General features: G+C 50.9%; 1 protein-coding gene across 1 annotated transcript in view; it reads right to left on the bottom strand.

Annotated features, from left to right (window-relative positions):
• Positions 1-1,342: 1,342 nt before the first annotated feature.
• The window catches only part of FRMPD3 (FERM and PDZ domain containing 3), a 61,160-nt gene continuing 48,328 nt past the window's right edge, over positions 1,343-14,174 (bottom strand). Inside the window, exons 13-14 of the mRNA XM_068963052.1 lie at positions 5,873-6,694; positions 1,343-4,296 (exon numbers count right to left, since the gene is read on the bottom strand). Coding sequence (XP_068819153.1) covers positions 1,343-4,296; positions 5,873-6,694 — 3,776 coding nt within the window. The remainder of the gene's footprint in view (positions 4,297-5,872; positions 6,695-14,174) is intronic.

Here is a 14,174-nt window from a genome sequence, read left to right as displayed (position 1 = left end):
ATGAGCCTCTCACGGAACGATGAATGAGGCAGACACAGGGCACGAGCACGTGGGAAATGGGGAGTATGGAGAGGTGCATGAGAAGCAATCTATACAGAAGAAACATTGGCTTTCTTTGTTCCCTACAATGGGCAATTAGTAGGGACTCCGTGTCTTCACTCCCAGGAACACTGTTGGGGGACGGTGACGGCAGCAGATGTGTGTCAAGAAGAATGCAAAACAGTGTGAATTCCCTTCCAGATGACTCCAGGGGAGGGGAGAGAGAGAGAAAGGGAGAGAGAGAGGTGCAGGACTGCACCGGGTAAGGCGCTCAGCTTCTTTTCTTAGAGAGACAAATCCACAGGGTCAATACACAGCCAAAAGCATATACTCAGGATTAACATATCACGCTAGCTTCCAGAAGTTTAAGATATAGTCATCGATACCCCCCACCCCCAACCCCCTGCCCCCCACCCCCCACCCCCCACCCCCAATCTGTAGCTAAGTCGGACTCCTAAGGACAGTCTGTCTGGTAGAGAGATGTTGAGAGGAGTCGCATGCTGGCAGCGACAGCCCCTGTGCTGGGCTGGGCTGGGCAGGGCAGGCTCTGAGGCCTGCACTGGGTCTCCCCAGGGCAGACGTGGTCACCAGGTACCTTACCCAGGACAAGCGGGGTAATCCCAGATGCCTGCTCCCTAGTGGACTGAGCTGCCCTGCCCGTCAGCGAGGGACAGGGCACTTTGGGGATGGCTGGTGTGGAGCTACTGGGCCCAGGGGCGAGTGCTCCCAAGGCTGCCAGCCTATAGAGCTGGCCGCCAACAGCCCAGAGTGGCTGTTTTCTGCAGACCCACCACCTGGGCACCAGCCCTCAGGGTGGCTCCTGCCGAGTGAGTGAGAGCTTGGGCACATCTGGGCTGTGTGCCCTCTCCCCTCCGCTCGCTCGGCACCGCCGTGGCCCTGGAGGGGAACAGGTGCCAAGAGGAGCTCGAGACCCACGGGTCTCCGGCTTCAGGCCTGCCTCCCTCAGACTCCCACAATGGAGCAGGAAGTGGACCTGACGTCACGTCTCAGCCCTAGAGAAGAGAGAAAATACAGCTCTGTGACGGGCGTAGTGACGGGGGGGCCGTGGCCCTCACAGTGACGCCCAGAGGCCAGGGAAGGGGTGAGGATACCCAGGGTGGCAGCTGCCTGGAGCCCTCAGGGACAGCCTCCAATCCAGGGACTTCTCAGTCCCTGGAGACTGAGGGCTCAGGGGGCCCCTGACTGGCCCAGCAGACACATATACTCACCACAAGATGCAAAGACCACAAAGCTCAAACCTGGGGCCACGGTTGGAGAAGGGGGGCAGGCCTGGGCAGATGGCCTACTTAATAAGGGTCTTTAAGGAGCGGGTGAATGTGCTCATAACAGTCGCTGAAGTTGGGGAGCCTGGTGGGCGGCCCCCAGCTGCCCCCATAGCTGTTGCTGCCTGCTGTTGCTGCTGCTGCTGCTGGTTAAGGTTCCGGGCAGTGGACTCCTCAGCTGCGCGCAGCAGGAAGGTGTAGTTCCTCACCACCTCCTCCACCTTGGCCAGCAGCTCCTGGCGCTGGGCCTCAGAGCGCACGATGAATACCAGCCGCACGAAGGTCTCAATGAGGCTGCTCAGCACCTGGAAGCTGCCCGTGATGGCTGCCAGCATGTGCGTGGGGCTCTTGTCCACGTTGGCCACGCGGCGGCAGGAGGCCCGGAGCTCCTTGAACTTGAGAGCCAGCTCCAGTTTGTATTCAGAGATCTGGGAGACATAGGGCTTGGGGGCACGGGCCTCAGGACTGGCCACACACTGCCGCAGGACCGTCAGCAGCTCATTGGTGTCCAGCCGGGCGGCCAGGAAGCCGTCGGGCAGGCCATAGGCATGGGCCCGCAGGGCATTGATCTTGGCCAGGCTTCCCTCGAAGGTGGACACCCGCAGGTCGATCTCCTGGGTGCGGGATGCCTCGGGGCTGCTGCTGCTGCAGGTGGCGGCGTCTAGCACCTGCAGGGTCCTGCTCACCACGGGCACTACCTGCTCATCCAGCTTCATGCCGGGCAGGATCTTCATGGGGATGGAGTACGAGAGCTCGTCCTTGCCATCGCTGGCATCATCTGCCATGTCACACTTGCGGTAGTAGAAGCAATAGCGGATGGAGCAGCACTTGCCGCTCTCACTGTCCTCGTCCAGCTCCGCGGGCTTCCGGTACACCTCTTCTGGCAGTGAGAACACGGCCATCTGTCGGGGCCCTTTGGTCTCAGGGGCGACATGGACATAGGAGGGGTCTCCCAAGGTCGGGGACTCTAGCGACTTGCTTTTGGGACCCACGCCTAGGGGGAGGCCCGCCTCTACCTCCTTGGCCTCCCTGGGCAGCATGCCCAGGGGTGGGTGCGGGTAGATGTCTGAGGTCAGTGAGGCCCTGTCACCCTGGTCCAGCTCACTGATGCTGTAGCGGCGCATCAGTTTCCTGTAGTTGGAAGCTCCGAGACACTCGCCCCCGGAGGCACACGTGGTCAGGCAAGAAACACCACTCTCAGGGTCTGATCGGCACTCTCGGGACTCCAGGCTGGTGGAGCGGATGCGCCTGACACTGGTGGGGGTGTCGAGGCTCAAGCCTGGGCCGGCCTCTGGCTGCCTCTGGGTAGGGGGGACCCTGTCCTGATCCTTCCCCCGGAGGCTGGGCACTGGCGTCTGGGGAGCCTGAGGGCGGGCCCCCCTGCACATGCGCTTGCAATCGCAGCTGCGCCTCTGCTCACGGGACATGCCGGGTCCCTGCTGCACGGGGCTGCTGCGGAGCTGGCAGCTGCAGCGGCCTGGCGCTGGGGGTTGCAGGTACTCGGTGCTTGGCAGCTCCCCCTGGCTTGGCGGCTTGAGGAGTTCCTCGAGGAACTCCAGCTCATACTGCTTCACCTTCTGCAGCTGGGCCTGCCGCTCATCGGTCTCCTTCTTCTGGCGTGTTGGGAAGGTGGCAGAGAATAAATTACGGAGCCGGAAAGGACCCCGGGAAGATTTGGGCTTGGCAGGGCCTTCGGAGGCTGAGTGGGCTCCATCCAGGGTGGTTTCGATCTTTCTGGAGGGCATAGTGCTCACCTGCCGGCTGGCGGCTTGAGGCCTCAGTGGGCTCTGGCCTCGTGGTGGGCCACTGGGGCTCTGCAGAATCATGGGGTAGCCAACTCGGGGGACCAGGCTGGTCTCCTCAAGTTTGCTGCTTTGGGGGGTGCTCTCCAGCTGCCCCTTCTCCCCATGGCCAGAGACGGTGCCCTGTTTGTGCACAGAAGGCTTGGCACCCTCGGGCCCACCCTTGCCTGCCACCTCCCCAGTACCTTGCTTGCCCGCTGACTCTCGACTCGCTCGAGACAGATAGGTTTTGGGAGGGAAATTTTGAACAGGCAGCCTGTCCTCTTGTGGGGAGAGGTGCAGGCTCTCAGCTCGGCTGCCTGTGGGTGCTCTGGAGCTGGAAGAGACCTCTGGGCTCAGCTGCTGCTGGGAACTGCGTGAGATCTCTGGAGCACCGGGGCTCATTTTGAACTTCAGATTCTTAGTGGCACTGCCACTCATTGTGCTAATTTCTGGCCTTACTAGGCTGACCTCTGACCTCCCCATGCTGGCCTCTAGCCTTCTCTCCCCACTGCTGGGGGTGTTCCCCAAGGCTCCGGCAGGGGCAGGTAGGCTCTTAGTGTGAACCACCTGCTGTAGGGCAGCTGAGATGATGGCTGGGGTCACGCTGCCCTTTGGGTCCAGGATAAGCTTGGGGCTCAACCTGACCTCCTTGGGCAGATTCTCCCTTAGCTCAGAGACCTGCTCTTCACTAAGGGATGGCGTGGCCGCCCTCAGTGACATCTCTAGGCCTGCCCTAGTGTGGCCAGGCCCTTTGTCCTCAGGAACTGGGGACAGCAGGCTCAGATTCTTCGGCTCACTCAGCTGTGGGGACAGTGCTGGATGCACTGCCAGGGTGTATGTTCGCTCACGCTGTGGCTGGGCCTCCGATGAGGGCAGCTTCCTCCGAGCACCAGGGGGACCGGGACTCTGGCCTGCAACTACTGGCTGGAGGGATGAGTTGGGATCTGGGCGCCCGAGAGAATAAGGGGCCGTGAGAACAGCCTGGGCCGCGCAACTCTGGATCCGGAAGGGCAGGTCCTTGCGGGCCAGGAGGCTGTCCTTGTTGAGGTGCTGGGCCAGGAAGTAGGTGGTGTTCTGGTGCTGCTTCATGGCCGACATCATCTCCGACATGTCTGTGAGCTCTGAAGAGTTGGTCTCATGGCCCGAGTCCAGTGATGATTCAGGGGTGATTGTGGCCAGCACAATCAGACCTGGAGGGACAGGAAGAGGGGTCTGCAGCACTTACTCAGATCAAGTCCTTTCCGATCATATGTAGACAGTCTGTGAGGATCAAGGTTAGTCAATAGGATTTCAAGCTGGGAAAATCCAGTCAGCCCTGGGGGCCCTGCAGGGCTGAGAGTGTGAAGCGGGGAGGGGAGGGGACAAAGTGGCAAGCTGGGAGAGGGGTGATGAAGGGCTGGAATCCAAAAGAGAAACAATAGAGGCCAGAGAGAAGATCGGGCAGTTTGATGGCAAATTAACATGCAAATCACAGGCAATATAACATGCTAATAATCATCACTATTTTTAGACTCAACAGCCTAGGAAATTTTTGTTAATTGTCCTGAAGAGAGCTGACAGAGAGAGCTCCCTCTCTCTGGCACTCCTCATTTGGCCAGGCCAGCCTACTGTCTCCGCAGCTGAGACCATTGAGCAGACCTTGGCCTCTCTCTGGCTACCACATGGGCCTCTAGCCTGGGAGCAGCTAGTGCTTGGAGCTCCAGACTCTGAGTAGAGAGTCGTGCTAGGCCTAGGGGTTAAACACATAGGGGCTGCCCAACACCAAGGATGCTCTTACAGACAGAAAAGGCACATGCTCACCCTGGTCAGCTAGGCTCCCTCTGACCTCAACAGCTTCACTTTCTGTCCACACTTGTCCTTGCCTCATATGCTTTCCCATATGCCTTCTTCCTCCCTATTTCTTTCCTTTCACTACAGCACTGACCTCTTTTAGGCATATGTATATGGAAGGATGACATGTGGCTATGGGTGCATGTCAGACATGTGGGCTTGTTTGTAAGATGGATGTATGTGGGTCTATAACAGGGAATAGCATGCATGTTGTATGGCTTGCCTACCAAATAATAATAACAATGGCTACAACTTACTGAATCCCTACTATGTACTAGGAAGTGTTTATGTACTTTGCAGGAATGATCTCAATTTAATCCTCACAACACCCCTATGAGATAGGACTGTTGTTCTCAAATCCATTTAAGATGATGAAAGTGAGGCTCAGAGAAGGTTAAGTGGCTTGGAAAAGCAAAGGTGACACTGAAAAGTGGTGAAGGAGCCAGGACTTGGGTGCATCTGACTGAGAGCCAAAACTCTGAGGCGGGATAAAGCCCTTAGCCCTGAGCAGTGATGTCTCCTGGCTCCTCTGATCCCAGGTCCCTACATGGTTAGTTGGTCATTTTGTTTTTCTTCCAGACACATGCATGCTGGATGCTCTTTGCCTGTCTTCTATCTCTCTCACAGTTTTGCTCTGATCCTCCATCCTGGCCTGGCTCCGTAGCTGTCATGGCCCCAATCCCTGGGGTCCATCCGCAAGACATTTCCAAAGCGATGGGATGGTGAGAGCCAGACCTGTAGTGGGGGCTGAGCAGTAGCTCCCTGTCACAGCATCATTGCTTCCCCAACTCTATCTGAACTGCCTCTGGGCCATCCACTGCTCTGACACACCACGCTGACTTTGAACTCTGCTTGGGAAGAAGAAATGTCACCTGCTGGCCCTGCCTGGCCAGGACAAGGAAGGGGAGGCAAGAGAGAGGAGGAACGGGCTGTTACCTGCAGTCTGTGGGGGTGGGGGATGTGGTCCATCCTCTGAGGCTGCCAGGGCTTCCAGAGCCTGCAGAGTGGACACCAGGGCATCATCTAGCTCCTGGGCATGATCTCGGACTGTCCGGGTCTGCACGCTGTCAATCAGTGTCACTGGAATCTCATCATACAGGAGCCCCCGCAGGTGGCGTCCTTGCTCCTGGCTCTGGGCAGCCCGGCGCTTGGGGTCATCCTCATCAGAACTGTTGTCTCGGAAACCAGGAGGTGGGGCAGCGATGGCAGGCAACAGCGAAGTGCTCTCATCTTCTTCCTCTTCCTCCTCCTCACTCCCAGGGGGTGGGAGGGACATCAAGTCCACCATATTGTCACGAGAGGAGCCAGACCTCCCACCTTTGCGAGGGCCCAGCTGCTCCTGGAGTTTGGCTTTGCAAGAGTCACAGTAGAAGTTCAGGGCTTCAGCCCCAAGGGAATTGTCCAAGGTGTAGGAGCGGGCCCTGCTGGCACAGGGCTCGTGGTCTAGGCTAGCTGCATCAAAATCATCAGGGATCGCCTCATAACCTTGGCCAGAGCTCTTGGACGTGGGGTCAGACTTGGTCCGGGGCCTGGTCTCCTCAAAAAAGATTAAGTTTTCATTGACATCCATCCGGCTTTCCTGTTCCTTCCTTTGTTCCCGCATGTGGAGGTAGCAAAAGCTGACAAGCTCAGAGTCGGCAGGTGGGGGTGTGCAGCGGCTCGACTTCCTGGGGCTGGTGCCCACGCTGCCCACATAACTACTCTCCTTTTTCCCCAGGTGGCCCCCAGTGACAGGGCGGTGGGCGCTGTGCATGTAATCTAAACCCAGAAAGAGAATCAAGAGATGAGACCTTGTGCTGAGGACTGTGGCTGAGTTCACTTGGCGTCTTGGGCCTGGGTCTCTGGTGCCCAGCTGGGTGGTGGGTACTGAGAGAGAGCATGATTTGGCTGCTAGAGATGAGGGGAGGGGCAGCCAGGCTGCTGCTGACCCTGAAAGTACAGTGAGTAGAACTGAATGGCCTGGGTGGCTAAGAGCCCCCAGGGATGGGGGCAATGGGGGCCCCCATGGGGGGCCTTTTCTGCAATGGGAAAAGGCATGTGGTGAGGTGGAGTAGGGATGAACACCTTGGTGTCTGGGCACAGCTGGACTCTTACATGGGTATATGTCTGGTCCAAGAGTCAGCTGTACGGGTAAGGTTTGTTTCATGTTCCTTCAGAACTGTCACTGTCTCCAACCCCACTCTATTCAGAGCCTGTGTTATACTTGCGTCATGTTGTATTCTTCTAGCAGAAGGAAATGAAACTGACAAGTTAGTAGTGCTTTAGTGAGAAAGTGTACAACAGGTAGTACAATTCCAAGAGTGTGTATTTCAAAGAGGATGGTCAATGGAGGGCACCTAAAAGAATAGAGCTCTACTAGTAGAATTTGGGGCATCTAAATGTGTCAAGCATATGAGAGAGATGCTGGCATGTACATTATGTGGGAGGAGAGTAGGGGGAGCATTTTTTTCAATTCCTCAAATCACATCACTTCTCTGTATTCATACAGGGCTAGCCTGCCTGCTCTACGTATATGTGGCCAAATATTCTAGTCAAGTATTTTTTTTCCTGACCATGCCTCACTTAAGAGGGATCTTAGTTCCCTGACCAGGGATGGAATGCCCCATGCATTGGAAGCACAGAGTCTTAACCACTGGACTGCCATGGAAGTCCGTTACCAAACGGATTTTAGAGAAAGTAAGTGCAGGAGGAGTTCAGAGAAGAGAAAGAGGCTTTCAGTCTAGAATGATCAGAGAAGACTTTCACAGAGGTGATTTAACAATGGTAAGTGTGCAGATCTGAGGATTATTCATAGCAAATGCTTTCTTTCTGGATGGCTTCTCTCTTTTAGTCTGTTTTTTGCGGCCCCTTCCCATGTTACTTGTGAGAATATACTCAGACAATGCCAGTTTCCTTTGCTATCAGCAGACAAACTGATGGCAAACACTAACTTAGGCTAAGGCTATATATACATGATCCCATTTAATCCTCACAACAACCCAATGAGGTAGGTGCTATCATTATCCCCATTTTACAGAGAAAGAAACTGATCCATTCATTTTGTGACTTATCCAAGGTCACATGACTTATAAATGGAAGTCTGGATTTTTTTTTTTTTTTTTGGCTATGCTACACAGGTTTTGGGGTCTTGGTTTCCCAACCAGAGATTGAACCCAGGACCTTGGAATTGAAAGCTCAGAGTCTTAACCATTGGAACAGCTGGGAATTCCTTGGCAGTCTGTATTTGAGCCCAGGTTTGAGAGACTACAAAGCCCATGTATTTTTTTTTTCTTAAACTTTTTATTTTATGTTGGAGTATAGACAGTTAACAATGTTATGATAGTTTCACTTGGGCAGCAAAGGGACTCAGGCATATTTATGCATGTATCATAGCTAGTGGAGGTGATGAATTCCAGTTGAGCTATTTTAAATCCTAAAAAATGATGCTGTGAAAGTGCTACACTCAATATGTCAGCAAATTTGGAAAACTCAGCAGTGGCCACAGGACTGGAAAAGGTCAGTTTTCATTCCAATCCCAAAGAAAGGCAATGCCAAAGAATGCTCAAACTACTGCACAATTGCACTCATCTCACATGCTAGTAAAGTAATGCTTAAAATTCTCCAAGCCAGGCTTCAGCTACATGAACCTTGAACTTTCAGATGTTCAAGCTGGTTTTAGAAAAGGCAGAGGAACCAGAGATCAGATTGCCAACATCCGCTGGATCATGGAAAAAGCAAGAGAGTTCCAGAAAAACATTTATTTCTGCTTTGTTGACTATGCCAAAGAAACAGTATAGAGGACAGGAAAACAGAGAAACAGCAGTGAAACTAAGAGCTGGTTTTTTGAAAAGATCGATAATACCAACAAACTGTTAGCTGTACAGACCAAGCTAAAAGAGAGAATTCAAATTATTAAAATCAGGAGTGAAAGAAAGGACATTACTACTGACTCTCCAGAAATAGAATCATTTATAAGGTGAATATTTTGAATAAGCTTATGCCAACAAATTAGATAACCTAAGATAAAATGGACAAATTCCTAGAAATACACCAATTACCAAAACTGAATTAAGAAGATAGAAAATCTAAATAGGCCAATAGCAGGAAGATAAACTGAATCAGTAATTAACTCTCCCCAAATTAATCAAGTCAATCAGTCAGTCCGTCCAAGCCCAAAATGGCTGCACTGGTGAATTTCATAAAGTGCTCAAAGAAGTAATTTATAGTAATTCTTTGCAAACCCTTCCAAGAAATGATAAGGAACAGACACTTCTCAGCTCATTTTATGATTGTCAATATTACCTTGATACTAAAACCAGACAAAAACATCACACAGGAGAACTACAGACCAATATTCTTTACAAATATAGATACAAAATATAATATAGTCCTCAACAAAATACTAGCAATCAGAATCCAGCAACATATATCAAGAATTACACATCATGCCCAAGAGGGATTTATTGCAGGAATGCAGCATTGGTTTAACATTTAAAAATCAATTAATGTAATATACCACATTAATAGAATAGAGGACAAAAACCACATGATCATCTCAATAGACACAGAAAAATCATTTGACAAAGTCCAACATCTTTCACGATAAAACTCAACAAGATAGCAATAAAAGGAAATGTCCTCAACATGATAAAGGTTAACTGTGACAAACCTAAGTTAATTTCATACTTGATGGTGAAAGACTGAAAGCTTCTCCCTAAAAAAGGAAAAAGTCCAGGATTTCTACTTTCACCACTTCTAATCAACACCATACTTGGACAATTAGTGAAATGAAATACAGTCATCCAGACTGGAAAGAAAGGAGTAAAACTATCTCTATTTGTAGATCTTATATATAGAAAATCCCAAGGAATCCACTAATAAACTATTAGAACTAGTAAACAATCTCAGCAAGACATCCCTGACAGTCCAGTGGTTAAGACTGTGCTTCCACTGCAGGGGGCACAGGTTCCATCCCTGGCTGGGGAACTAAGATCCTGCATGCCACACGGTGCAGTGAGAAAAACAAAACCAAAAAAGCCCAATATCAGCAAGCTTACAGTATAAAAGCTTCATATACAAAGATCAATTGTATGTTTATGCAGTAGCAAGAAATAATCTGATAACAAAATTAGGAAACAATTCTATTTACAATAGCATAAAAATAATATACTTAGGTATAAATTTAATAAAAGAAGCACAAGAATTATATACTGGAAACTACAAAACATTTGTGAAAGAAATCGAAGAAGATTTAAATAAATGGAAAGATACTGTGTGTTCATGGACTGGAAGACTTAATATTGCTAAGATAGCAATACTTCCCAAGTTGATCTATAGATTCAACACAGTCCCTACCAGAATTCCAGCTGACTTTATAAAAGTGAAGTGAAAGTCATTCAGCCACATCCAACTCTTTGCAACCCCATGGACTATACTCCATGGAATTCTCCAGGCAAGAATACTAGAGTGGGTTGCTGTTCCCATCTCCAGGGGATCTTCCCAACCTAGGGATCGAACTCAGGTCTCCTACATTGGAGATGGATTCTTTACCAGCTGAGCCACAAGTAGAAACTGACAAGCTAATTCAAAAATTCACATGGAATCAGGAGATCCAGAATAACCAAAACAATCTTAAAAAGATCAAAGTAGGAGGACTCATATGTCCTGATTTTAAAACTCACTATGAAGCAATGGTAATTAAAACTGTGGTACTGGCATAAGCTTAGACATTATAGGTCATACGGAATAGAACTGAGTCCAGAAAAAAAATCCCTTTTTTATGGTCAAATAGGCCAATTTAAGAGCTTCCCTGGTGGCTCAGAGGTTTTAAAAAATCTGCCTGGCAATGCAGGAGACACGAGTTCAATCCCTGTGTCAGGAAGATCCCCTGGAGAAGGGCATAGCAACCCACTCCAGTATTCTTGCCTGGAGAATTCCCTGGACAGAGGAGCCTGGTGGGCTACAGTCCATGTTGTTGAAAAGAGTTGGACACGACTGAGCACACACACACATGCTGCCTCTCTAAATATCTAGTCGTGTAACCACATTGAGTGGGTTCAATTTAGATCATAGTGGCTGACTCTAGGGAACTCTGGGTCAGTGGGGGAATGGTATGTGATGACCTCTGTGCTTTAGGTAAAAAGTGCTCTAGGGGAGCAGCGAGCCAGGAGCACGAACTAGCAGTTCAGGAGGTCTCTACCCACAGGCACTGTCCACAGGACCCAGCCATGTACCAGGTGCTAACTCTCTGTGAGGCAGATGAATAATCAGCATAGCCAGCCTGGCAACAAGCTGCCATCAGAGGTGGGTCCCAGGGGCATGTGCACTAAGCAGATGGTGACTTCTCTCAGCCAAGGTCCTGATGTCCAAAGGTGGCTTCCCTCCCTGCAAGATGGAAACATCTCCCAGCACCAGGTTGTCAAGGCCAGGTGACACACAGCCTGCCACTTGGTGCTGTGGTGTGCAGATCCAAGGAGCAGCATGGGGCTGTGTGGCAGAGACAGTATGCCTGGAAAAGCCCACATCTCCAGACAGAAGGTTACAGATGCCAGTAAAATCAGCTATGATATGCTGACGGCTGGGACAGCGTGCCTCTCAGACTGAATCTGCTGTAAATTGCTCATCAGCTTTCCCCAAGAGGGATGCCCTAGTCTAGCCCCCTGTACTCAGCTACTCTTAAATGCTTGCAAAGAAATAGGATGGTGATTCAACTGTGCTGTGCTTAGTTGCTCAGCTGTGTCCGACTCTTCATGACCCCATGGGCTGTAACCTGCCAGGATTCTCTGTCCATGGGGATTCTCCAGGCAAGAATACTGGAGTGGATTGCCATGCCCTCCTCCAGGGGATCTTTCCAACCCAGTGACTGAACCCAGGTCTCCCACATTGGTGGCGGTTTGTTTGCCGTCTGAGCCACCAGGGAACCCCGGTGATCCAACTAGATCACTATATAAGTATATGTGTGTGTGTACTCAGTTGTGTCCAACCCTTTGCAACCCCACAGACTGTAGCCTTCCAGGCTCATCTGTCCACGGACTTCTTCAGGAAAGCATACTGGAACAGATTGCTATTTCCTCCTCCAGGGGATCTTCCTGACCCGGGGATCAAACTCGCATCTCTTGCATCTCCTGCATTGGCAGGCGGGCTCTTTACCTACATATGCTCAAGTATATCTCACACACATATACACACACACAGCAGGATGTTGACTTAGCTAGCCTCCTATTACTTGGCCTTGTTATATTCTACAGTCCAATAATCATTACTGGTTATAATAATGACCTAGAGGCTTTGGAATAAGTTCATGTTCTTTCTGACTCATCATTAAAAAAGCCTGTTACGTTCAATCTAGCTTTAGCACTCTGTGCATGTCATGGAGTTTTAACTTCATGAAAATCAGTAAGCCATGCATGGGCTATGTAGTAGCCATTAAGCATAATACTTAATTCACTAGACCAAACTGCTTTATAACCATGGGAGAAAACGTAGAGTGAGTTCCTCCAACTGTCGTCCCAGTTGGGGCCCCCAAACCTTATTTTCATGGATTTCCCCAGGATACAAGGGAATACAAGGCTGGAGAGAGAAGGTGTCTGTCTCTGGATTTCCCACAGCTGGAGAACTGGGATTTGTCTGAGTCTTTCTCAAGCCCAGGTATTGTTCTGTTGTGTCAGCTGAATTTCCCCTAAATAAATGCAAAGGCACTAACTGCACTGCGAAGACAAGCACCATGTCTGTTACTCCTGGCTCTATCCGCACTGCCTGGCACACAGTGAATACTAGAGAAATAATTTTTGAGTGAATAAATGAAATACCTCCTATGGGGAAACTACTGACAAAACCCAAGAGGTAATCCCTTCCTTCCCACATCCCCATTTTCCTTTTTCATTCAGTCTCAGAGGAGAGGAGGTGCTTTCTCTTTTCAACTCTTTTCTCTTTTCTACTTTTCTACTTCTCTTCTCTACTGCTGTGGGTTTAACAGCATCCTTTTGGCCCAGCCAGCTGAGAACTGAATCGAGCTAGTTGGCAGTCAGTAACTGCCAAGGGACAAGAATAGAGAGCAGGCCAGGGAGACCAGGCCCTGAGTGGTCTGGAGCTTTGGTTCCTGAAGGTAAAGCCCAGCTGAAGTTGGCAGGATTCCTTTTCCCTATAGGCCTTGGCTAAGTAACACAGCACTGGGCCTTCTGTTCTGAAATGAAAGTGCGGGCCAACAGAGGAAAGCCATCTCAGCTTTGTACCAGGGACTGATGGCCCCTCACTGTAACCTGGGCAGAGGGCTCCTCAGTGGTACCCATTGCTGTCTTTCTAGCCTGTCCTTGGGGCCAAGGGAGAAATGCACACCAGCCCCTGACAGGCAGAGCCAGGAGGCTCGCCCTGTGCCACTGGCTGAGAACACTGGGTGGCTGCTATTGAACCCAGCATCTGACAGTCCCAAAGGCCATACAACTAGGCCCTGCTGTGGACTCAAGGCCTTGGGGAGGTGAAGCACTGCAAACAGCAGGGATACCACTGTTGTCTGTGTGGCTCCCACATGGATAAGTGAGGCCCTATGGTAGAGACAGCCTGAGCCCCCATCACTCTGCAGGCCCAAGGGGGCTCTCAGGAATTGGGGAAGGACCCAAAAGCCACGTCCAGTTTTTTTGGAAACCTCCTTCCAGGCTGCAACACCTCCATGAGAAATGGATTTGCCTTTGGAATAGCAGCAGGGTTGCAACATACAATGTGCTCAGTGGAACTGCCAGGACACAGAAGCCTGTGCTGCTTACTTGGTGCCATTGTTCCCACAGCAAGGAGAGTACTTAAGGACAGCACTGGCTAGGGTGAGATGACAGAAACACTTTGGCAGGCCGGGTGGGACTGGCAGAGTCACTCCCAGGGTCTTGTGAAAGTGGATCCCTTTAAACAACCGTCATTTCCACACCTGGTCCTCAGCTGGGTTCCAGGCTTTTCTTTCTGGCTTTCCTTTTCCATTTCTCCCTCTTGGTGCTGTTCAGTAAGAGGTATCACTGGATGTGATGACAGAGAAGAAGACCACAGGCGACACTGACAAGGTTAACGCTGGCCTTGGCATCCTTTGGCCATCAGAGGTTTGATCGTGCAGATGGTAGCTCAGCGCCTCGGCTCCTCCTATTCTAAGTCAGGTCCTATGCTTCTCTATGTAGAACCTCCTTCATGTGCCTTGAGGCCACTGATCCTTTCCTACATCTGTGTTTGGTGGATTGCCTTCTAATTCCTTTGGACAGGGGCTTCCCCGGTGGTCCAGTGG

This window comes from Capricornis sumatraensis, chromosome X (assembly GCF_032405125.1).
Source record: "Capricornis sumatraensis isolate serow.1 chromosome X, serow.2, whole genome shotgun sequence".
NCBI classification, from domain to species: Eukaryota; Metazoa; Chordata; class Mammalia; order Artiodactyla; family Bovidae; genus Capricornis; species Capricornis sumatraensis.
Note: the sequence above shows the minus strand (reverse complement) of the source record. Positions and strands in the feature narration are given on the sequence as shown.